The 25,583-nt window shown below is 39.6% G+C and overlaps 1 protein-coding gene across 6 annotated transcripts in view; it reads right to left on the bottom strand.

The window, feature by feature from the left end:
- DSCAM (DS cell adhesion molecule) overlaps positions 1 to 5,472 on the bottom strand; it is a 384,919-nt gene extending 379,447 nt beyond the window's left edge. For 5 of the 6 annotated variants that reach the window (XM_066177137.1, XM_066177136.1, XM_066177138.1 and 2 more), the window contains exons 1-2: positions 5,160 to 5,236; positions 1,777 to 1,923 (exon numbers count right to left, since the gene is read on the bottom strand). In XM_066177137.1, the coding sequence (XP_066033234.1) occupies positions 1,777 to 1,879 (103 nt within the window). In that variant the 5' untranslated portion in view covers positions 1,880 to 1,923; positions 5,160 to 5,236. Of the gene's footprint in view, positions 1 to 1,776; positions 1,924 to 5,159 lie in introns of all 6 variants that reach the window. The other variant, XM_066177133.1, reaches the window with a different exon arrangement.
- Positions 5,473 to 25,583: the final 20,111 nt, after the last annotated feature.

The following is a 25,583-nucleotide window of genomic DNA, read 5'->3' as shown; positions in this document are numbered from 1 at the left end:
TTGTCTCTAAGTGGCAGCCATGATATTTTGAATAATTGCCATATTTTCTCCCTAAATTGGAGATTACAGAGGCTTGGGTGTCCCCTACTCCTGATTCCAGGGTGAGGGCAGGATTGAGCCACTCTCAGATATCACAGGGGTAGAAGGAACTCAGATTGTGTACTCTCAACCTATGTTTCCACAGAAAACATGCACATTTTCTTATGATACAGAATGAATAAACTTGGAAAAAAAAAATTAAGGTAGTTATTCATGAAGAAATTAATGTTCTTTTCCTCCAGCCAAGACTCACACATACAGATGCACCACGTAGCAGATTATTTTAAGATGAAGCACAATAAACAGTCCATCCACTCTTATGTTAAATAGTTGCAATCATAGTTTAGGGAACCTGAAGCATAATTCTGCATCAATTTATACAGAATAATGGAAAGCTTGGTTTTGCATTGAGATACAACTCTGACTTGTGTTGGCTGAAGTGCTGGTGAGTGAGTCCAACAATTCAGATGTTACAGACCTCCTTGTGCAAACACACCCAGTTGCAGTTGCTCAATAAGAAAAACATTATGATATTATCAAAACCTAAGAGCATAATAAGGAAGTGAATTTATCAAGCTTACACTGGACACCAGCAACATAGAACAACTGATCATCAATTACATGGTTTTTAAATATCTACCAAATGCTTAGAATGTTCTTTGAATTCTAATTTTTGAAAAAAAATAATATTGCAAGGTGATGTCAGGAATCAATAAAACATGGAGAGAAATTAAATCGATAGTATGAGCTATATAGAGACACAAGTATTGCCATCAATGACACAATTTATCAGAAAACAAAAATTATTAATATACTGAGGAGGTGTACAGAAACATTTCCACACACTTGAGCATAATAAACACAAACACATTCCTGAGTAGACTCTGCAGCAACATTTAACTCAAACTATTTTTTCCATTTTGCACAGCCCTGGAACAATACATTTCCAATTTCTGCACACATAAATCATTTCTATGTGTAACAACAGCTGCAGTCTCCATTATATATAATTCAGATTTGTACTATACTGAAAATATTTCTCCTACCTATTCATTCTCCCATGAATTTCTTACAATATTTTATGCTTTAAAATGTTAAATTTTCTTTGCCCAAATTCCTGAACAATGCCTCACATTTTCTCCCTCTGTCAGTAAATAGATTAATGCACATAACTGCTTTAGTACAGATTGTTTCACTCCAATATGTTCAGTTTATGGCAGTGCTTAAGCCTCCACTGTTATCTGTGAAGATATCTGGGATGAAAATGCTATGAAACTATAAATATTGATTACATACCTCATTTAAACATAACCAAACTAATTTAGACTCAGGATTTCTTCTAATCCATGAGTAACATCACTACTAAAAACAATTACAACCCAGCACATGTTTATGACACTCAAATTTCTTTGGCGTGCACGAGCTCTTCATCAAAGTTAAAATGCAAACCCACTGCCACAGCACCCGAAAAGCTGGTTTTATGTCTGGTATAAAACAAAAAACATGTTATTTTCCCCTCAAGCAGGCTAGAAAAGCAGGGCTGTCTGAAGCCTTCATGTCACACACAGAGTCAGCAACACTGGAGTGAAATACATTACTGCGAGGATGACATCCCACTCAGTTATAATTGAACCAAAGTAAACACCAGGCATTTGGGGGGGGGGGGGGGAACCAACAAAAAACAGAAAACGTCTTTGCCATTGCCAGCTGGGAAAAAAAAAATCCATAAGAGCCTACCTGAGACAAGCGAGACTGTGTCTTTCTCCCATGAGACAACAGTGATGTATGCCTCCACAGAGGAGGGGATAATGCACTTGAACACTGCTACATTGCCTCTCATGGCTTTCTGGTCCTCCACACGGACTGTATAGGGTTCCCGTAAAACTGCAGGGACAAAAGGGGAGGGTTTGTTAAATAAACTGCAGCCCCACATCTCTCACCCTCTTCCTCGGTTAGCCTTGCAAAGTGCCCCCCCCAGAATCAGGCTGTGGGCTCTTATCTCAGTGAACTACACACATTTACAAGGCTAGTTGCAAGTTGATACAAAAGCATTCCCAGATCTTTTTGTTTCCTCAAAGTCTGCATCTCTTCCTCTGTGCTCTTTCCTCACCCAGTTTTGGGAGTCTTGGGTAGGAACTGCACGTTTACGTGGGAAAGTGGTGTTATGTTTTGTCTTGGGTTATGTAACCAAAAAATGTGTATTCTATTTCATCTGTTGAAAGCAGCTGGGGAGATGTTTTTCCTTAATCTCTTGTTACTCCAGGAGGGGAGGGATCAGGTGTCTTCTGTTAATGGGCCAGCTGTTAAAACCAGGTGGGGCAATGTTCTTTATCTCTTCCAGGACCCATCATTCCTCTGGGGGATATCTGCTGTTAATGGGCCATCGAGGCTCACTGCATGGCTGATACCATTACATCATCCCATTGGGAGATGCTCCACCCAGGAGGAGGAGCCAACCAGTTCCTACCCAGACAAAAACTGAGTCATAGGAACACCAGGTATCCAGTGTTTCCACTGAATTCCTGAAGGAAGACTGGACCCATCTCACCACCACTGGCCCCTTCTACAGGATCACCTCTGCTCCAACAGAACCACATCTGTTACTTCAGGAGTGCTTTTTTTGGACTGCTTCCAACCCCCTGACCAACAGGGTGTCAGGTGGTATTCTGACTCTTTCAGGGTTTCTAGGATGTTTGTTTGTTGGCTTGTTTTTTGTACTACTGCATTTGTATTCTTAATATTCCTAGTAAATAACTGTTATTCCTATCACCAAGTCTTTGCCTGAAATCCTTTAATTTCAAAATTATAATAATTTGGACGGGGGTGGGGGTTACGTTCTCCATTCCAAGGGAAACTTCAGCTCTCCCTGGCAGATACCTGTCTTCCCAAACAAAGACAATGTTTTATGTTACTTGTGCAGTTTCCCCAGCTACATTTCCTTTCACAAAGGGTTTTCTGCTCTATCAAGGAGCACAGAGGTACATGCAGGTGCTGTGTGTGAATTAGACATCCAGAGAGGAGAAGAGAAGGTCAGTGTTGTTTAGGATTTTGAAGAGTGAACTGAAGGAGAAAATTGATGGAGGTGACAGACAGTAAAAAGAAATGTGTGTCAGGAACACAGAGAAATGAGAGTAAGAGGAGAGCTACATTTGATTGACCAGCCCTGAGAGAAATCAGTTAATGGGAAAAAAATATAGAAACAAAGCCACAATTGTATTAAACAAAACCACGTTATAATAAAATCCAACACGATTCAAAAAATGTTTAGAATCAGCATAGCATTTGCCTTGAGTATAAAGAATTAATTCAATGAAAAAAGAGAAAAAAGAACAACTGCATGGACAAGGAGGATAAAAGCACAAATGGAAAAATCATTCCCACCACACCAAATGAATATTGCTGGGATGAGAGAAGTTGCACTGAGCAGGAGAATGGAAAGAAGGGAAACCCTGAGATAAGAGGGATGAGCATTTCTGTGAGCGAGAGTTCATGGAGAAGGTAGCAGACCACAGCTATCAGTGAGCATCTTTTCCAAGGGCTTGTGTAACCCCTCAATCACAGGAAAACGTAATTTGGAAAGTTCTGAGACAAGCAGCTAGGCTACCAGCTGCAAAGTCCTTTTTTAGGGTCTTGTTTTTATTTGCAAGGCTCATTTCTCAAGCAGAGGGAGAAGTCTTGTTTTGGAGTTCCATGGATGAATGTTTTACTCCTAAAGGAATGTCAGTTCAGAGCCTTATCCAGCAACACTGCAAGTTTTAGCCTCCTTTGTATCACCACATTGGTTTATCTAAGAAATTTAAAAATTAGAAAGCAATCCTGGAAAAAAATGCTGCCCAAAAGACATTCAAAATGGAGACACACTAAAAAATCCGGAAAAGACAAAAATAAACATTGTCTCAAAATATAATTCTATCAGAGAACTTGCCCACAAATCCATGAAAATAAAAACCAAAAGCTCAAAAAACAGAACAGAGTTTCAAACATAAAGTTGGTTATGACGTGTTCATATGAATCTTTGATTTTCCAGCTTTTTTTTTCATGGGCAACTAAATAATTTCATAAGAAGACCATCATATTCCGCCCCATATATGTAACATGATGACTTGCTTCTACTGGACGTTTCTTGTGCAAGAAAACCCACTTTCCTAGACTAAAATTTTCATGAGACATGAATTTCATGGAAACCTGGTTTTTATTCTTGCTTCCCAGCTGCATACAAACTACAGATCTCTGAATGTTAGCTTATTGTTGAGCAGAAGAGAAGGCATTTTATTATTTAAAAAGAAAGTCTCAGGCAAATCTCCTTGTTAACCATTCACATTTTTTTCCCCTGTGAAACTCCTCTGAAGACAAATCTCCAGAGGAAAGGGTGTTTTCTTCTGAGAAAAGTCAAGCACAGGTCCACCAACAATAAAGAGCTTCCAAGGATTTGCATTTGCCAAGGGTCAGCTCCCAGACTATTTTTTGTTTGTTTGTTTGAATATTTTAATTAACTGAAGAAGATAGACCAAAATCTTCAAAAGCTGTGGAATCATGTGTTTGTGGGTTGTAACAAAAGGCCTGATTTTGATCCCTCTGTAATTCCCCACTGGCTGACCCAGTCAGTACAGAAAACAGATGCAAAACCATTCTGCTCATTTGCATATTTTAGCTTAAAGAGAAAGCACTGCCCGTGGACCCACATTAGCCGCTGAATCACTGCAGGGGACACAAACTTCTCTCTCAAAACAGAGCACAAGTGACCACAAACAAGGAAGGAGAGGTGTGATTTTAGGTCAAGCGTTCCTCTTCTCTTCCAGCCCATGTCCAAAATCCATCTTTTTCTGAACACAGTTCTTTAATGTGCAAGTGTAGTTTGATTGTTGGTTTGATTATCAGTTCATTTCTCCTTGTATTTGTGTTCAACTGATCTTTGGAAAGCTAACTTTTCAGCACCAAAATAATTCAAACTGGGGAGGAGGGGAGAGGAAAGAATTCACAATATTACTTAAGATTGTTAAGGGTTTCGAGGCTACACTTCTGGCCAAACTCCCTTGGCTGATATCTGCTGCTACTCTTTGAAACACCCAAGTTTCCTCCCTCCTCAATCTCGCCTGAATCCAATAAAAGGCTCTACTTACCAGCCTTAATGTGAACATCCTGACTCCTGATTTTCCCTGAAGGATTTTCAGCTGTGCAATAGTAAGTGTTATCATGGATTAAGTTATTAAAGCTTGAAGGAGGGAAGGGGAAGATTTGGAGAGTGCCATTGGGGTGGACGTGGCGGATCCCTGGGACATCGTAGATCTCCTCGCCCGTCGCTAGGTACCATCTGAGCGTCACCGGGGGGATCCCCGCTGCTGGACAGGGGACCAGAGTCCCTGTGGTGCTAGCAAACACTACCTCTTGCAGAGATGCATTGACAAAGTAGAGACTGGCGTGTAGCTCTTCACTGAAAACTGGAAGACAAAGAGAAAGAAAAGAACAGACCTTGAAAACCTGAGAGATTGCAGCCGCACGCGAAACAATCCGACGCCAATGCTGAGTCAAACACAGTGCTCAGGGAAGGTAATCAAAGCATCTGGATGCTAATGTCAGCTCTAATAAATAAATAAAATAATAAAATATTTCTCGTTTTAAAAGAAAATACTGCTAGGTTAAACACCCAAAGTGGTTTATGCCCAAAAGTAAAATGAGAAACCCATTTTGGTGTAAATAGACACAGATCTGCTGACTTCTGCACTTGCTGAGGCAGCATTCTCTGTACTGATGCCTTGGAAAGGCTGACCTGAAACAGAGACTGGACAGAGCTAGAGAATAAAGTGTGTATTTATTGAAACGCCCCTGGGATAGACCTTGGGAAGGACAGGAGCCTGACCAGGGCTACACCCAAGGTGGACCCAAAATGGTCACAAAATGGATGACCAGTCATGAGGTCTCACACTTTTATAAGTTTTGGTCCATTTGCATATTGGGTTTAATTGTCCAATTACAACTTCAGGTTGTGAGGTTTTATCTTTCTTGTTTCTCTCCTCAGTCCACTGTTTATGCTTTTGGGCCTGAAAGTTGTCTTTGGTGTTCAGCAGGAACAGTGCTTGTTTTGTCTACCCACTCTGTGAAGAGAGCTGACTGACACTGAATATGAAACTCTGAACTATATCTCTAGGCAGCGCAGAATCTAAAAAACATGAAAGCTAAAACTTAAGGCATCAGTACAGCCTGCAAAAATCTATGAGTTTTTATGAAATTTCCAGCCACTGAATTTCTGCCTAGAACACAGGCAGTCTCTGTTGGCATCCCTAAATTTATTTTACAGTCTTTCCATGGCAAAAAAAATGTTTGTAAATTAATAAAAAGAACTGAGCAAACGGTGGGGAAAAAAAAATCCCATAACTCCTTAATAGTAATACATGTCTATACGTAATACAGAAACAGTAATGTAAATGCTTTGTATCATTTGGTCAGTAAAACCTCTAGACCTAAGTGCCTATGATAATCTTGGGTCTGCCATCCATGTGACTCCATGGAGTCCCACTCCCAACCTCAAACTGAAGATTCTGTATCACTGGAAAGGGTCACCCCATTAACAACATCTGCCATGGGCTGTTCAGCTCTCACTGGAGGGATTGAAGTCTCCAGGTGGTTTGAAGGTCCGCCAGCTTTTCATCTAAAATACCTTCCTAACCTCTGTTGGAGGGTTGATAAGCCAAACACATGACTTTTGTTTTCCAATAAACGGTAGGATATATTCCAATACCACCAACTTGCTTTATATTTGCATATAGTGCTCACTTGTAAAAAAAACCAAAAAAAAAACTTGACACAGATACAGAGACTTGGATGTTTCAATATATCTTGCATGCAGTAGATTCTGACATGACTTTCTAAAGCAAGGCTGGTAAGGGGTCAGTTTTTGAAAAGGTGACGCCACCGGATGAGAGCAGTGATGAGACAGATTTCAGGGTAGCCTTCATTTGCACAAGAAGGATTCTATTATCCTGCAGAAAGAACTTGCAATCCCAATGCTAAGCCATGAACTCTCTTGTCTAACTCTGCCACTGCATTTTATGACAATTTGGAAGCACAAAATAGACTATTTTTTTCTCCTCTCTTCTGGTATCTTGCAAAGATACATGGTGGGAAAGTGTTCTTTCTAAATATCATCAGGAGAGACTCAAAAGAGAGCAAAACTGGCTCTGGGAATCCCTGGAAATTAAAAAAAGGGAGACATCCTCTCCAACAGGGAAAGATATCTGGCATGCAGGAGATGGATAAATGAGTGGCACAGAGAAGGCTGAAAGGCACTTGGAGCTTCAGAAAGGAGAAATTTCAACTCTGGAGCTGAGCTCCTGCATTTAGATGAAGCAGATGTCAGAAGAGAATAAAGTCCCCTGCAAGAAAAGTTCCACCTGGTGGGTGCAATCCCAAGAGGAACTCTGGCATCTGGAAAGCAAAAATAGGCACAGTAGGACTAAGCACAGGAAGAAGCTGAATCCTCATTCAGAAGGAGTGAATAAGATGCTGCCACTTTTACATAATCACATTTCTAATTATAGTTGTACTTTGAAGCAGAGAACAGCATTGTTGGTAACATAATAGAGAACTGAAAAAAAAAAAACAATTTAGCATTGTTCATCTGCTGTACAAGCTTTTCTCTACAAATACAAATGAAACAATCAACAGGGCATTTAAATTTCCATTGGCCAACAAGACATTCACGTAGAAGTAATAAACACAGTTCACATTTGCCAGCTCTTATTATGCTGTGCTGCTTCTTAACACATATTCAGGCAAATCCAGTAGCTTTCCTGGCCAAGAACAAAGAGGTAAATACCAAATTACGAATGCCATAAAAATAGAAAGTATCAGGAACTCTGTTTGACACTTCCATGGAATCTCACTTCCCAATCAAACACAGCACAGCTGAGCTAGAGGCTCATAGGAGCAGCACAGAACAATGAATTTTTCCAGCTGCTTTCTATCCCCTGTAGAAGCTTTCAGTACTTTTGACAAACTTTCCATCCATCAGCCAGTACAATAGTGCTTCATTTTAAACCAGCATCTGCTAAGCATTCATTTTAATGGCAGCCACAAACACACCAAGATCCCTGGAAAATAATCACAGTGCTGTGATACACACACTTGTACACAATGCTGACAGTCCAGATGCTTTTTGTGGTGGAATTCACTTTGTAAGCTGCTTGGAGACATCCAACGACAAAAATGGGATTTTGGAAGCTTTTATTAAAAAGATATTTCTCCTCAATGTTCCATAGGAAGAAAGGGATCAGCTGAATGACAGAACAAGTGATTTATTGAAACCTAATTGAAATTGAGACGAGTCAAAGACAATGTGTAGTTAATTATATGTTACTTAATGATAGAATATGATCCAACTAAACACTGTATTTTTCAGAAAGCAGCAGCAACTCAGACTAAGAGTTGCAAGGGAGAGTGGTAAGGGAAACTGGTGAAAGTTATGGAAATAACAGCAAAGAGAAATACCTGAAGAATGAAAAAAAAAAAAAAAAAAAAGCAGTCTTAGAAGAGAAAATAACACCCAATGCAGAACTGAGAACTCTTGCAGCTGAGTGACTGCACTTGGCCTGGACAGAGGTCACATCATTTCTCAGTGTAAGTAAAGGCAAAGATTATTCCTGAACAAGGGTTATTTATTACCAAACCAATAATTCTGGAGGGAAACAGGAGCAAAGCTGCACCTCAGCAGTGCTCAGGTGCCCCAGCTGGGATGAAAAGGTGACAAACAATCTTCACCTGCAAACACTTTGGGGCAAGAAGGCAGAGATTTGTGTCTTCAGCTGAGTGGTTAAAGGACAGCATCAACAGTTTATCAGATCAAAGGACAAGAAACACTTCTGGAGTCTAAGGCTCAATAGATGCCAGGATCTCACTCCTGCAGGAATTTGGAGGGAGGTATTGAGCAGGGAAAAATAGAGGGGAGAGAGGGAGGGAGGTGGGAGGAGGATAAATTTTTAGCAAATTCAATCAATATTCCTTACTCTCAAGTACTTGAAGAGATAAGAGGAACTGACAAAACCTTATAGCCAAGGGAGTTTCTCCTGATTTTCAGGGGAGACAACTCTGCTGTGCTTAGCAAAGGGCTGGATACATCAGCCAGATGCAAAATTCCTGTTGGCATTTTAGAGATCCCTTTTCAAATGAACTGATTCTTTACAGGCTGCTCAGTGGGGCTGTGAGCTGAACTCCCTCACCAAGGGAGACCGAGCACTGCCAGCCAGGATGAAACCAGGATGAACACACAGCTGTGAAGATTTAGGCTGACTTTGGCATTTCCAACACCTGTAGCTATTTGCACAGCTAAGAATAGACTGATTTTTCTTTTTCTTTTTTTTTTTTTCTTTTTTTTTTTTTCTTTTTTTTTTCTTTTTTTTTTTTTTTTTTTTTTTTACAGGGGTGGCCCTTTCTCTCTTCAGGAAGGTCACTCCTCCAGGTCTCCAACCTCTATATATACGTGCATGCTGAACACTTGAAGGTCTTCTACAAGGACCTAGCCAATACCTCTTGCCTCTAAGGCTGGGATTTTTCAAGGCTTCATGTTTGGCTTGGATTTTTTTTTTAATTTTTTTAAATTTATTTACAGACTCACAAGCTGTGAGCTCTAACTAGTAAGTTAATAAACAAAGGTAAAATGGAGTGTTTCTAACACTTTTTAAGGTTATTTAAGTGATAATTACTTAACAATGATGTGACATTATACTTTTGACTTAATAATGACTACTTAAGGCTTGTAGTGTGGACTTTTTTTACTTAACTACAGAAAACTACTGAAACTCATGAAGAAGGAAGCAGAAGGACTTGGACAATGCTTAAAATTCTTTATCTTGATTTACCTGTGTTACTACACTAAAATTTTAAATTTAAGTTTTTCACCTTGTGAGATTACACATTATTATTCAAACTATACACTTACAACTCTTGTATTTTTACTCAATCTTGGGAGCTTGTTCTAAGGTTTCAAGTTAAACGTGGTGTATGCTTGAGGGTCAGCACCTTTTAACACAGAAAACTTGACATTTTTAGCGTCTAGGGTTCCAACATCTTCACAAGGCAAACCAGGCTGAAAATGCTGTTTCTCAATCCTCCTTTTTACTGGGCAGAAGGGGATGTCACTGAGGTGTCTGAGAGAAGATCCTAAATTTAAATTACAGCATTACAATCCCCATGTGAGGTCTGGTGACAAGGGGAGATCAGCACCAACAAAGAGATGAGAGAAGAAATGCAAAAGCAAATCATGAAACCATCTGTCCTCTTCCATTTTTCCACAATGTCCCCCCTTCAGGTTGCTTCGCCTGCAAGAAACTTTCCCCTAAAGATGCCAAAAAGTGAAAACTTTCCTGGAGTTTGCATGGAACAAAAGAAAATTTTGTATCTGTTCAACTCAGTGCCAGAATGCAATTCTGAACTTTGGTGTTGTACATAATTCCTTTTCATCATGTGCTCTTTCATCTTTTAGTAAATTTAAATAACACTTCTATGATTTTGAAGCTGTCTTTTTGGGCCTCATGTTCTTCCAAAGCCCTCTTCCCATATTCTGCAATTGCCTATTTGAAGCCCCAGGTTTTTTTTCAACTCTTGAAAGAACTGAAATACTTTTGGTTGAGACACCAGTCAGCACACTCAAAAATATGAATAAAATGTCTCTGAACAATTAATTGATACTTAGATTTAATTCACCCTCTGCACCCTTTTCAAGGACTAAATGCTGTTCCTGTAATGTCTTTGCAAGGGGAAAGTTTGGTCTTAAATGAATAACAATTTCAAACTAAGGGAAAAATTAGTTCTTATCCATTTGATTAATCAAATCCAGCATGAAATATTTACATAGATAAATTAAAAGATATGAATCAAAGTGAAAGTCTGGAGCCAAGAGACCACTGAGATTATTTAGATAAAATAAAAAATCAAAACAGAAAAGATAAATTACGTAATTAAGCAGTTGACTACACTCCTGCACTACAGCAGGTTTGTAGAAGCAGCCTGAACTGTGTTACAGTGGAACTTCAGGCTTGCCACAACAGCTTTGGACATCAGTGTTCCCTCTCTTTTTCTCCCCAGTGAGTTGTGATTGAGGAACGGGGCAGCAATCAAGTATTTCCTTCAGATTTATTGGCTTGTATAAGGTGCCACCTTAAAATAGAATAATTTCTCACTTATAAATACAGCTGCCTAAACACGAGAAACATAGAGGCAATCCCAAGGAGTATAATGAAAAACAGAAAAAGAAAAATAAAGGAAAGAAAGGACAGTATTTAATAAAGCCTAAGCTGAATTTAGAATGGCAGACACCTGGGAGTGCTTTTTGCCATGATGGGACAACACATTCCAGAAAAAAAATGACATTTGGAAAAAGTTTTGCAAACAGGTGCAAAGTAGCATGACGCACATTCCCTTAAGAAGTTTAAGGACTGAGAACCCGTGTATTCTTATCAGATCATCAAGCTCTAATCAAAGTTTAAGAAAAACAATAAAAAATCAATATCCTGCATGCCTTCTGGAAGGAGCCTTTCCCTAAAAGACCCCAGCCATCGTGCCTTGGGTAGGAGAGCAGTTTTTGAGCTTTCTCCACAGGTAATGCAGGAAAAACACAGCCTGGGCTCAGCTGAGACCCTGCCTTGATGGGGCAAATCACTCACTTCTCTTGGTCCACCATCTCCAGCAGACAGAGAGGGATTAGGACAACTTCCCAGCTTTCTTGAACATCCCAGTTAACTGGAGAAGTTCAGCACAGAACCCCCAACATTTTTAGCTTCTGGGTGGATGTTTGCTGCCTACGTTTACAGCCACTTGTGCTGTGAGCTCAGCCTTGCTCACGCATGAGCCTAAAAGCATCACAGCCTTTGCCTGTCCTTACCCCAGCAATTCCTGAATGCATCTCTAGACTTCAGAAAATTCAAAACAAGGGTGTGTTTTCTTGTTGATTTTATTTTGTTTTGATGTGTGAGGTGGCACATAAAAAGACATCGTGGGATCAGAGCAAAAAAAGACAAAGATCACAGAATATCCTGAGTTGGAAGGGATCCTCAAGGATCATCAAGTCCAACTCCTGGCCCTCCACAGGATCATCCCAAGAGCCACCCCAGATATTCCCTTTCATCCCCAGAAGAGGACAGGGAAAAGATTAAATAAAAGAGGTTATTTGGCAAAAAGGAAGAAAAAGGTAACAAGACAGGTGGAAGTCAGAAGGATTTTTATACTCAAGGAACTCCCCAGGATCTCATAACTCTTGAAAGGTCTGCTATCAGCCAGACAGCTCCTTTTTCACTGGCTGGAGATCAGAGTAAAAGCAGGCAAGACAATATCATTGTGACCACAGTCATTAAAAACATGTGGCTGTGAGGTAGAGACCTAGAAAGAACAAAAGACCCAATTATAGCAAAACAATAGAAAAAAAATTTAAAGTGAGAATTTAAGCCTCATTTTTCATACGGCCAGCAAAAAAATATTGAAATCCTTCCCAACAAAGGAAAATAAAACATTGAATTTTCACTGTAAATACAAATATCTTGTCAGGCAATTTAATGGAATTCATCTAAATAGCAGTAAAAAAGATACCCCAGACCAACTTTTGCGGGAAAATGGCTGAAGCCACTTAAACAATAAATTATATTTAAGGAAACTGAATTACCAGGATCATACCACAGGTTAATTATCCTGTTGACATCCAAACAATACAGTATGCTAAGATAATCTTTTCTGCATAAACACACACTCACAGAGAACTGATAAATGAAACATTTCTGAACGCGCTGCTGTGCCTTTCAAACCAGTAGTGGAAACATTACAAATGCAATCACAAATATGCTGATTGCTCAATGCAGAACAGGGAGAGAGAGCCTGGCTGGGTGGGAGGGTGCAATGCTGATGAGCAGTGTCACTATTTAGGATGATTTTTAATTTTTTTTTTCAAGATTCTATACTGGATCACCATGACTGAGATTTAAAAAAGAGAGATTAAAAAAAAAAAAAAAATGAGGCTAAATTGGCCTTTTTTCCTCCAATACGCCTTCCCTTGATGAACTAAAAAAAGAGGCCTTATTTGAAAAGAATCAAAACCTGATTAGACACTTACAAACAAGGATGTTATTATCACTACTCAATTATCCAGTAACAGGCTATGCAAAGTGACCTAGAGAAATTACTGCAGCTATTGTGGAAAGATCAGAGTGATGAGGCATTACAATAATCATGTCTCCCTCTAGGGGTTTTATCTAATGATTAACACACGAGGTTGATAAATATTATAAATTTTATTAGAGCAAGGGTAAAGCAAATGTACTTTTACAACTTTGGCTTCGATTCTGGCTCTGGACTGGGATTTCTTATGCTCCACTAAATTGATGGGGATAGAATATTCCTCATTGTTTGAGGGGAAGGAGGGTAAAACACAGCTCACACGAAGAGTGCATTTCAGGTGGAAGCAAAATAAGTAACTTCAAGAACAGGAAAACAGCACTGGATAAAGATTCTCTGACCAGAATCCAACGTAAGTCTTATTAAAAAGGAATTAATAAAATAAAGAAGAGTGAAATCAGCCCTAAAGAATTATGAGAGAATGCTAAAATCAAAGTAGCTTTAACGTGGAAAACAAAATTAAATCAATTGCCCAGAATTATTTGATATTACAAATATAATTAGCAAAAATATGAAGATATTAAACTAATACAATTACAAAAACACCCATTAAGCGCCACCACCCACAGCAGTTTTAAGTCAACAAAGGTAAGCACCATCCTTCCCATAGTATAAATCTCAAAATGCAGAACTATTTCCCGTGTGGTGTGGTGTGTTGTGTAAGGGTAGCCAGGATTTTAGGCCTCAACAATATAAATTTGCTATGTGTCCACCAAAAAAAAACAAAAAAAAAATGATGCTTTTTCCAATGGCTGCTCTGATTCAATGTGCCAGTGCTCAACCTTTTATTCCAAAGGGTTTCTCCTTTAAATCAGTTTCGAAATCAGAACCACTAATGAGGATAATTAAGTATGCAGTTGGTTTTGCCCACAAATAATAATCACTAAGGAAAAAAAGCACTCAGCGTTACATTATCATTCTCAGAGGACAGAAACTTCCATTAAATCAAAGCAGGCTTCCACAATTAAAAGAAAAGGTCCTCAGGTGAAACTATAAAAAGAAGCAGAACTCACAAGGCAGGAAGAGAAGTGTGAATTTTGGCAGAGTGCACAAATGCAGAGTGGCAAATGCAATAGATGCAAGTGATGGGAGCTGTTAATCAGCTAAAAAGGAATAATCTGTGGTGAAAAAAATACTAACTGAAAAAAATACTAACAAAAAAAAAAACAACAAAAAGCAACAAACCAAACAAAAAAATCCAACCAACCAACCAAACAAACAAAAAAACAACAAAAAACCCCACCCAAACTGAAAAACCCCAGATAACTATCAATCTATGGGCAAAATTATGGATTTGTGCTTCTTGAACCCAAAAACCCAATTCCATATGGAGCACACTGCAAGAACACCAAAAGCAATAGGACAGAAATGAGAGAAGAGCCTCAGATTTGTTTTTCTCTCAAAAGTATTTTATAAGCAAGAGAAAAAAAGATAATTAGATGTGTCTCAAGTTTTTGAAAAATGGAATTAATCCATGTTTGTATAGCTTTTCTTTTAGCTGGATTATAAAATTATCACTTTTTCCATAAGCAGAGCCATTTTTTTCAATGACTTATTGGCTGAGATTTAACAGGCTTCAGTTTGGGGCTTGTCTTCAAAATGTTGCAGTTGACCTAAAACTTCTGAGAGAGTCTAGACAGCCACCAACTTCACATCCTAATGGGACAACTGAGTTTTACAAATAAAGAGCAAAGCTGAGCACACTTTTTATTAGATCTGTCCAAGAAGGACAAAAATTTAAAAAATTAAAAATCATCAATTCCACACAAAAAGGAAATCAAAATAACCCAAAATTTTTAGTGAAAATAATAAACGGGACCTCATCCTTTGGGTTTTTGTGTGAGTGAGCTCTGCTTGTTGTGAGTGAGGGAGGGAGTGAGTCCTATTTCCAGAGTGAGCCTCTCAGCAGGTAAGACAGTTCTGCCAACCACTCAGCTACAAAAAATGAAGAAGGAGAAAAACCCCAAAATGTCAAGGGATTTTTAAACCTCAACCTCTCAGCTCCGTTGTTCCACAGCACTCTTATTCCAGAGTACCTAAAAAACTGGCCCACAAAAAGATAAATCAGCTAAATGGCTTCAAAGTGAAAGAAAGTAGATTTAGGTGAGATATCAGGAAGGAATTCTTTACTGTGAATATGGTGAGGCCCTGGCACAGAGTGCCCAGAGAAATTGTGGCTGCCCCATCCCTGGAAGAGTTCAAAGCCAGGTTGGATAGGGCTTGGAGCAACCTGGGACAGTGGAAGGTGAGATGCTCTTTAAGGTCCCCTACAACCCAAACCATTCCATGACCCTGTAATGCTACTTATGCCCTCAGGAAGTCTTCAGGAGTTCTCACCAGTAATGATGGCAAGTTCAACGGACTCCTGCATCTAAAACCTGGATGCAAATGTTGTTGTCACAGCTGAAAACTGACTGGCTTAAAAGTTTCTGTAAATCCAAAACAGGGCTGAACATACACCACAGAAAGCTCTGCTCCAAAACTGTGAGAGGAGAGAAGGGGAAAGGAGAACAGAGGGGGAGATCTGGATGGTGCCTGGTTGTATCCCACTCCTCACCCATACTGAGCTGTTTTGGGGGAAAAGGGTTTTTCTTGGATGCATTGAGGTGTTGCCTCAAGTTTTAACTTTCATGTTTTTCAGATTCTGTGCTGCCTAGGGGTGCAGTTCTGAGCCTCATATTAAGTGTCAGTCAGCTCTCTTCACAGAACAGGGAGACAAAACAAATCCTTTTCCTGCTGGAGACCAAGGACAATGAGTACAGTTTTCAGGCCCAAAAGCACAAACAATGGTGGACTGAAGAAGGAAAACAAGAAGGATGGGAGTTCATAACCTGAAGCTGTAATTGGACAATTAAAACCCAATATGCAAATGGACCAAAACTTATAAAAGTGTGAGACCTCGTGACTGTGACCGGTTGTCCATTTTGTGACCATTCTGGGTCCACCTTGGGTGTAGCCCTGGTCAGGCTCCTGTACTACCCAAGGTGTATCCTTAAAGGCCTTTTAATAATTATCTACTTTATTCTCCAGCTCTGTCCAGTCTCTCTTTCAGGTCACCTTTCCCAAGGCGTCAGAGGGAAAACAATATTGCCCTAAGGGAAAGGTAAGAATGGAGTTTTGGGGTTTGACTGAGCCTGCACAGCTTCTGCCCAGACACCATCAGTGAGCTCATCCAGCAAGGACAAGCAGGAGAATCTGAAAGATGTGGTGGCAGCCATCAGCATACAAAACACGAGGTTTTACTGCAAGAAATCACACAAACGTTGCTAAATGCTCTGGGTGTTGAAAGAAAAAGCAAGGAGAATTAGGTGAAAGCTTTGGTGGTGCATTATTTCCAACATTGACACCATTTAGGTACTACATTAGGTAGTCCCTGCTAAAGGAAAATGCGAAACCTGCCCATTGTAGGAACAATAAGCAGAGCAACGTTTGTAGCACTTCCTGAAAAACAGAGTTCTTCCAGAAACTGCTAAAGAGATGAGTAGCACTAAACTCTACAGGATTTCCAAGTTAGGAAATGTTGAGCAGAGACTGTATTCTTAACAGTCCCAATCCACCACCATCACCACCAGCACATCAAGGACAAAATTTAATATTAGTGTGATGCATTTTTTTGCATCAAACTTCATATGATATTGTGATATAAAGAACATTTCCATTCTGGAGGTGTTGAGTTTGCTGTCCCTCACTTCCCTACCATGTTTCTTTTTCTTTCATGTCAACTGCAAGTGATTTATGCAAGTATAAGTCCTTATTCCCCAAATCTGCAAATGCAGGATGGAAGAAATTCCTGAGTCACAGGCAAGAAAATATTCACCCCTGAACATTATTCTGAAGGGAGAGGATACATTCTAGGGATCTGGAAATGGCTGTGTGGAACAACCTGGATTAGAAATCCCTGCAGGAGCACACATCCACCTGGCATTTGGATTTCCTGGTCTAGTGAGGGCTCTCCAGCCTCTGCAGAACACGCAGCATGCCTCAAACATTTTGCTGCCCTAATGCTGCTTTTCATCCCTGCTGGATTTTTTCCACCCGTGGGGACAAGCCCCGAGTGTGACTGAATTCCTTCTGACAGCTTGCCTGTCATATCAGCTAGGGCTGAGTCACAGCAGCAGAACAAGGGCAGCCCTTCCCCGTGCTCCAAACCCAGCACCAGAGGAGGAGTGAAGAGGGCACAGCTGCCTGTCTTGCTCAGGGGATGGCTCTCAATGAACATCCAAAAAAAAAAATAAAGAGGAGAGAGGGAGGAAAAGAAGGAGAAACTCACAAAAGCCACATAGCAATTGCTTCTGCTCAGCACAAAAATCCAGCACCACCAGATCTGAGCAGTCTCACTGCTGTAGAGCAAACAGTAGCTGTATATAGATACTATTTTAATATATGTATTATTAGCAACTCTTAGTATATAGTTACTATTTTAATAATGAAATTGCTGATAGGCTCTGAAAGTGATTTGGCTTTATTAATCATGAAAATAAACCCTGGACTGACAGAGGCAGAGAGTAACTCACACACTACAACCAAACAAGATAGAAAAATTACAACACAATGCAAGTGTACGTAGAATATAAGGACATGCAGTGACAGAGCAAGAAGAAACAGCCTTTAGCTGAAAGAGATCAGGGTTGGGTTAAATACTGGGAAGAAATTTTTCTCTGTGAGGATGGGCAGGCCCTGGCACAGGGTGCCCAGAGAAGCTGTGGCTGCCCCTGGATCCCTGGCAGTGTCCAAGGCCAGGTTGGACACTGGGGCTTGGAGCAGCCTGGGACAGTGGAAGGTGTCCCTGCCCATGGCAGGGGATGGCACTGGCGGAGCTTTTACTTTCCTTCCAACCCAAACCATTCTGTGATTCTCTTCTGCAATGAAGAGGAGAAGCAGCATTACCATTTGGTTACTGCTCACATTTTTTCCTCAACTGCTTCCAAGGTCACCATGATGTACTGATTTTTGTTTACATCTCACTAAATTACAGGAAAGGGAAATGCCCTGGCATTCTTGGCTATTTTTATAGAAGACTTGAGCTATGACAAGCTACTGCAATCTTAATTAAAAAGAATACCAAAAAAGCAAGATTTTTCACTCTACCTATCATTTGAAGGGGAAAGGAAAAGAGGACATAAAAGAGAAAAAACGTAGGTGCAAAACAAGTCTTCAGGATTTAATTTTGTTTCTTTAACAAAACCAACCAAACAACTTATGGAATGATCAGTACCTTACCAACTGCAGACTGGTACTCTCTTTGTCATGGGTTTGCTGTGTAATTCATACAGCATAGCGTACAAAGAAATAAGTCTAATAATATTATTATAAAACAGACACAATAGACACAGTCCATGAGGAATTTCTTCTCCTCAGTGGGAGACAAGATCTCAGGAATTTGGGTTTTGCTGGAGGAGGAAAGGTTTTAAAATGAAGAAATTAAATATCTGTCACATAAATTAAAACAACAACATAATTTAATAATAATATAACATCTAAAATAGAGGGGAGACACTACCAGTGTAGTTATCCAAGAATATTTTAACATTCTGAATGATCCCAAGATAACATTCAGTTTGGAAATGGCACATTTAGCAGGTTAAGCTGTTGAGGAATAGAAATACATAAGAAAGTATTATGAATATGATGCAGAATGAGTATATAACACAGATTTACATATTATATACTCTTGAGAGAATACAAGACTAACTTGCCTTGAAGGCCGCTTTGTTTACCTGAAAAATAAGCACACGACTTGCTGAGCTGTTACTTGGAAAATCCTGGTTTCCATTTTGCTCCCCCCATCAGGATTTCTGTGTCACGTCGAGGCAATCACAGGCCTCAAAGACCAACAGCAAAAAACAGAATTCTGTGAACTTAATTGAAATTTGGACACTTAAATACCAGTGACAGCCTGAGCTTGGGCCCTTCCTGTATTTTTCATTAGTTTTTAAAAAAATAACGTATCACTTTTTCACTGAAATGAAATGAAAATGGAAATGAATGCAATGAAAATGATGTCCTTGCAGGTTCTTGCAGCCAAGGAAGGTATTTCTGTCCACACTGGTGTCAGTTCAGCTTAAACAAACCTGTTCCCCTCCAGTTTTCCTTAGGAACATTTTAAAAAGACCAAGCCTCAAGAGAAACTGCACAAACTCGTTTATTTTGTTATCACTTTTGGGAGAAGGGTGACAGCATTCAACATAAATCTTAGTGAAAGGAAAAAGAATTCTTCAGTGTTCAGTTTCTTTTTTTTTTTAAGAAAACAAATCACCTTTTTTGTATAGCAGTAGAATAGGGTGTTATTCCAAGTGTCCAAGTACCCATCAACTGTGCTCCAACAGTGGCTGATAAAAGATGTTTAGGGAAGGTCTGTCACATCCTTTCCTAGTGGTGACAGCTAATTTTAAGCCCAGTATCACACAAATAACTAGAATTACCTTTGCTGTTTGCAGTGCTCTGCACTCATTTTCTTCCCCAATTGCCATTTTATTCCCCATTATTGCATGATCTTTCTAACTCTTTGCAGCTCTACTTCCGTGCACTTTGGGCTCTCTTGAATAGTGCTCCATCAGAAGATTTTAATATTTATAACCTTCTTCAGCTCATTTATGTCAACCAACCCATGAACCAGCACAGATCGCTGACAGTGTTTGCTCTCCAGCAGGAAAATCAATTATATGTTTCCTATTTCTTTCCTAGCCTATCATTAATCTACATGAGGACCTCTCTTACCCCATGGCATCTCTCTTCCATACTGCTTGATATGACATTTTGATGAACTTGTTTTAAAGACCCAGTTATGTTATACTGACTCCATTTTCCTTGCCCACCTGCTTCGATTTCCTCAAAGAAAAAAAAATCTGTAATAATTTGCCAAGCACACTTTCCTTTTCTAAGTCTGTCAGATTTCTTTCCCTAGTACATTGCATTTATTTATGTGCTCTGAAAACTTTGTTCTTTAAGGCCTGATAACTTGTAATTCTCTACCTTAGTCCTTTATGACAAAAAAATCTGTAACATTAAGTACCCGAAATAAAATAGCAAGAACACATCTGATGTTTGGCATTTTCAGAAGTTTAAAAAGATATTTTAAATTCATTTTCTTGCATAACTTCCTTAGGGATTGAGATGCTTTGTCCCAGATGCCCATTTTCAAATACTTAGGTTATTTGGGAATTTTCTAGGTTCACTATCTTTCACTTTCACTTTTTTTGTCCAAGACTGCAGGAGTAAAAATGGTTTTTCTTCAAGATTTCAGCCCTGGAAGACAAATTCTCACCAATTACATGAGAATTTCTTGCCAATTACCCCCACACTTGTCAAATTCCCCCATCTTTAAGTTTGAAACCATCTGTTTGCTTGTCCTGTTTTGGTTTGTATCACATCTCAACTTACCTTTAAATATTTCCTTTTCCTCCTGTAAGTCTTACTCCTTCTTCTCGACACTATTTTATTTTAAACTCAGTTTTCGGGACTGGGCAGATGATAAAGAATTCTACAAGAAAAGGCTGAGCAGAGAGCTCCTAAAATTCAACCTTTTATTCAAACAACCTGATTCAAGCAAGTCTTTCTCTATTATTTCCTGTATGTGTTGCTGGTGCCTCTTGGAATGTTCCAGCTGCATCTCCTGTGCCAGACCAAAAAAAAATCACCTTCCCTGGAGGCTCCAAACCACAGCACCCACCTCTCACCTCTCGTTCTCATGAGCCAACCCAACCTAGCTGAAAATATACACCTTTTTCATTCATCAGTCACATTAAACCATAATATTTAAGGCTTAATACAATCACTGTATTTGGCAAAATAGTTTCTCCCACACACCCTTCTGCTCCTAATCAGAGCTAATTAAGTATGTGCATCATACAAATTGACAGCTATGTAGATTCTGAAGCAGAGTTTAAAGTGTAAATAATGATGAGATAAAAGGGATCTTTCGAGCAAAATCAAAGTATCAAGTAGTCATTATGTGTAATCATTATTACAATTTAATGACATTTGTGCTAGAATAGGAATATGAACAGGAATTAAAGTGTCTCATATATATTACTACATTTTAATTTTTTTTAACTCTATGTTGGTTCCAAAGGGGTTTTTTTTAACTCTAAGTTAGTTCCAAAATGTATTTTTTAAACTCTGTGTTGGTTTACAAAACATCAGCCATTTCTTGAGCCTTCAGCAGGTGATTCTGCTGCAAACACAGAACCCAAGCCAGCTGCAGTGGCCTGGATGTGAGACGTGAGGAGGTCATGCTGTGCATGGCAAAGATTCAAATATTTATCCTTTCTAGTCTTGCTTTATGTGTTAAATATCAATAGTAAGACTGTAAAGCCACGACTGGGGGATGCTACCCCATCACACACACAAATCTGTGCCTAAGATACAGAGGTAACCTCAAATAGATGTGGCAGTGACACACAAACCTGAATAAAGGGGTAAAGGGGAGGCAGAGGAAGGAGGAATAAGATTCCTTTGCTCCCATGAACCTGACAAGCAGGAAATCATAAGGGAGCAGAAGCAAGAGAGAAAAAAATCAATCTGCTTTTAAATTTCCTATGTATTTGTAAATACTTCTATTTTATGACCAATTCAAAGGATAACTACAGAATAACTACTAACAATTTTGTCCATCATCAGGACAGTAGGTTTGCAAACATCATTGTCTTTCTTGATAGAAGTGTTTCTATATCTAACATTTCTCAGGGCCAAGTCCTGAACGTGACCTTACTAATATTTCAATGCATCATTGAAAATGTAGCATGAGAAGAACAAAATAAAATAATAAAAAAACCCCAACAACAGAAGGCCAGGAGTACTCAGTGACAAAAAAATACTGACTCCCAAATGTTATTTCACCCAAAATGTTTATATGAAGGGGACAGGACACAAAGGACACACTAATCAAATAGAAGACCTTATGTAATCTGTAGAAATATCAGATTGTGCAGCAGCACCAGCTGAGTTTGGGACACAGACTGATGCCAAGGTATCCCTAGGGCCTGTTTGCATTTCCTAATACAGAACTTGCAATATTTTTTCATCTTTCCATTTCTTCCTTTCTTCACTCAGATTTTAAAGAAAGGTGTCTGGCTTTATTGATTATGATCACCTTGAGCCATTTCCATTCATGAACTGAAAAAAAAGCCCCAGTAAGATGAACTGATAGGTAAAATCCCTCTTGGGTTGTTCTAAGGTTTCTGGCTTTAAAATAAAAAAAATTTAAAAAGTATGCCACCCAACCAGACCAGACCATCCTCTATATAATTGTCATCTAAATTTGTCCCATTAAAAACACTCCAACCATTTTGGGCTGTTTCATTATTCTAGAGTGTAACCAAATACTTGGTTTAAGCCTGTGCCTATTTCTAACGGCCTGTTTTAACTCTCCCATTGATCTGTTGTCATGTTTAATCAAGACAACAACAACAAAAAAGAGTAGCAAGTAGGGTAAGCTTCAAGTACTGCACATTTAATTACATCAAGGATTCGTTGGGGAGGAAGGGCATAAATTGACCTTTGTATCAGTTTTCATGAGCTTAGGTGTTCTTTTTAGACTCCCAGAATATCAACACTGAAAATGGGAAAATAAAGTGGTTCTGTGTTTGAATTAAACAAAAGGCCACCCTAAGGAACAGTCTGCAGAAGAACCAGAGCAGCAAGAAGGTATTTTTAGGTTTTTCTAGTCCATCACTCACCAGCACAGCCCCTCCCCATCCTGAACAAGGGACACAAATATCAGAGGTGTTTTTCACATCATTTAAAAGAACAATGCCACAGCTGTGCAGACACTGTGCGTGTACCTGGGCAGGCTCAAGAACAGAGCCATGGGAACCTCACTGGGCTCACAAAGCCACGGGAAAATAGGGGGAGAGACTTTTTACAAGGGATGGAGGGACAAGAAAAGGGGAAATGGCTTCAAACTCAGGGTGTGTTCAGATTAGGATGGAACTGGTTAGGTAGAATTAGGTTAGATATTAGGAAGGAATTCTTCCCTGGGAGGGCGGGCAGGCCCTGGCACAGGGTATCCAGAGAAGCTGTGGCTGCCCCTGGATCCCTGGCAGTGCCCAAGGCCAGGTTGGACACTGGGGTTTGGAGCAGCCTGGGACAGTGGAAGGTGTCCCTGCCCATGGCAGGGGTTGGAACTGGTTGATCTTTGTGGTCCTTTCCAACCCAAACCATCCCGGGATTCCATGATATAGAAACCTGATGCTTTAATCGTTCAGCTGATATTACAGGTTCAACAGGGGATTTAAAATAGTCTTAAATTCTAAGTTCCTTCTCCTTAAGAAGACTGGAAATAACTTCTTTCTTCCATATTCCTTGGGATTTTTATTCTGTGCATGTAACTCACTAATAAACAAATGCAATTGATCTGGTGGGAAAAGAGACAAGCAAATTGTGCCACACAGATCACAAGCACTACACCAAGCTGATTCTTTTAACTGTTAAGAGCATAATTAGTTTCTTCCTCTTAAAAATGCACAAAATATCAGATGAGTCCTAGAACTGTTTTGGGGATGGTGAGTCCCATTTTGTATTTCTCAGCAGCCTATGCTCAAATGATGTCATGTGTCTCAATCTGAAATGTTAAATTTGGAGAACAGATCTTACATGCAAGTAACTAAAAATGATCAGAAAGAGAATAGCCCCGATTTCCCAGGGAGGCCTGTGCAAGCAGAAACAGCTCTCTCCATTATCTCTATTTGGTTGATATCTAAATACAGTTTTATAATAGTATTGGTATTATTTGTAGATTAAATTTGGATTTAGCAAAACACAGGTAACACTCATGACAAGAAATGAGAGTTTATGGGGATTCCAGAATATTAATAAACCAGCAGATTCGATAACTGCATTCTGACTTTCTGAAAATCTTATGTGTGATAATTTTCAGTAGAATGGTGAGATGATTCATTAACATGTCAAGTACAGGAACAAGATAAATAAATATATGAAGCAGCCTTAATCTCAGTTGGTTTGCTGTAGACCTCATTATTAAAGAAAACATATGTTTACAGAATATTTTTTTATAAAGTACAGTATTTATTACAATTGCAAATGCATGCTTTAGTCCCATGAGGGGATGAAAACCTACTCAGACACCATAACTGTCTGCAGCAGAGACCAGAAACTTCCCTCACAAGATCCAGTGTGAGAGAAACCATCAAAGAGGAAAAAATACTCAGAAGCAACACTGTTGTCAGGTCTACATGAAGTATCTGGGGCTGGTGTAAAGGAGGGGAATGGAAACAGAGGGGTAAAACCTGTATGAATTATATGATTATTTAATAGAAGGACTAAGGCAGCTGCAAACTCCACTGGGGGCAGGGGGTTGTGCAAAAGGATCTGCAACTACTGAGCCATTCTGCTACCACAAAAACAGTGTTAAAGTCTGCTTTGCAATGCCTGCACTGAATTACTGCAACTTTGCTGCAGAAGGATCAGTCCCTGCTTGGCCATCACTCTCCATCCCACCTGTGCTGGCAGGAGCCAAGTGACAAAGAGCACCAGGCACCACAGGTTGCCCAGGCTGGACACCCTCAGGAATTTAAAGGTGTCTGAGAGATGATGTGACACAAATCTCCATTTTCCTGCCTGAAGCAGGACTCAGTGTTGGAGTTCTAGAAACTTAGAATTTGAGGTTTTGGTGTATAGTAATAGAAATGAGTCAAGATGGAGGATTTGGAGCATTGTCTAAGTCCTTCTTCTTCACCTTCTTCCTTCTTCTTCATGGGTTTGGGTGGTTTTCTGTAATTGGGTGGAAAAGGTCTGCATTGCAGGCCTTGGGTGGTCATTGCTGGGTCAAAAACATAAATAATACAGGTGTCACCTCGTTATTGGGTAAATATATCTTAAAAGACCTTGGAAAGAGTTAGAAGCTTTCCATTTTACCTTCGTTTTCTAAGAGCTCACGGCCTATGAGTCTGTAACACTGTAAATAGATCAGAGATAATAAACATTCCAAGTCTGAACTCAAAGTCTGCATTTCCTGTGTGTCTCCATCCTGACCTTAGTAGAAGAAAAAAAGAAGCAAAACCCACCACAACCCAGCACACAGGGTTTGCCCACACTGCTGAGGAACACCTTTGTGGGTCTTGCGAGCAGTGGTGACACAAACATTGGTGGCTGAAAACCAGGCAAGAGCACTCCATGAGCGAGGCTTGTCAGGATGCACACAAAGAGCTGGCAGGAAAAGAGGGAGAAGTCAAGAGTCTTGAAGCACACTTTCAGTTCCTGGCTTTTGAAGGCCCAGTAAACATCATCCTGATGCAAATGCAGCATTACCTGCTCAGATTCCTTTGTGATTTTACAATGTAGAGTCAACCTAAACTAACAATTTTCACACAAAAGCATTGTTGCTTTGAAGAAACACCTAATGCTTTTAAGAAAGACACGATTGTTTAAAAAAA

Source organism: Chamaea fasciata, unplaced genomic scaffold (genome assembly GCF_029207755.1).
Source record: "Chamaea fasciata isolate MVZ Bird 193981 ecotype frontalis unplaced genomic scaffold, bChaFas1.0.hap1 SCAF_2, whole genome shotgun sequence".
In the NCBI taxonomy this organism is placed as follows: Eukaryota; Metazoa; Chordata; class Aves; order Passeriformes; family Sylviidae; genus Chamaea; species Chamaea fasciata.
Note: the sequence above shows the minus strand (reverse complement) of the source record. Positions and strands in the feature narration are given on the sequence as shown.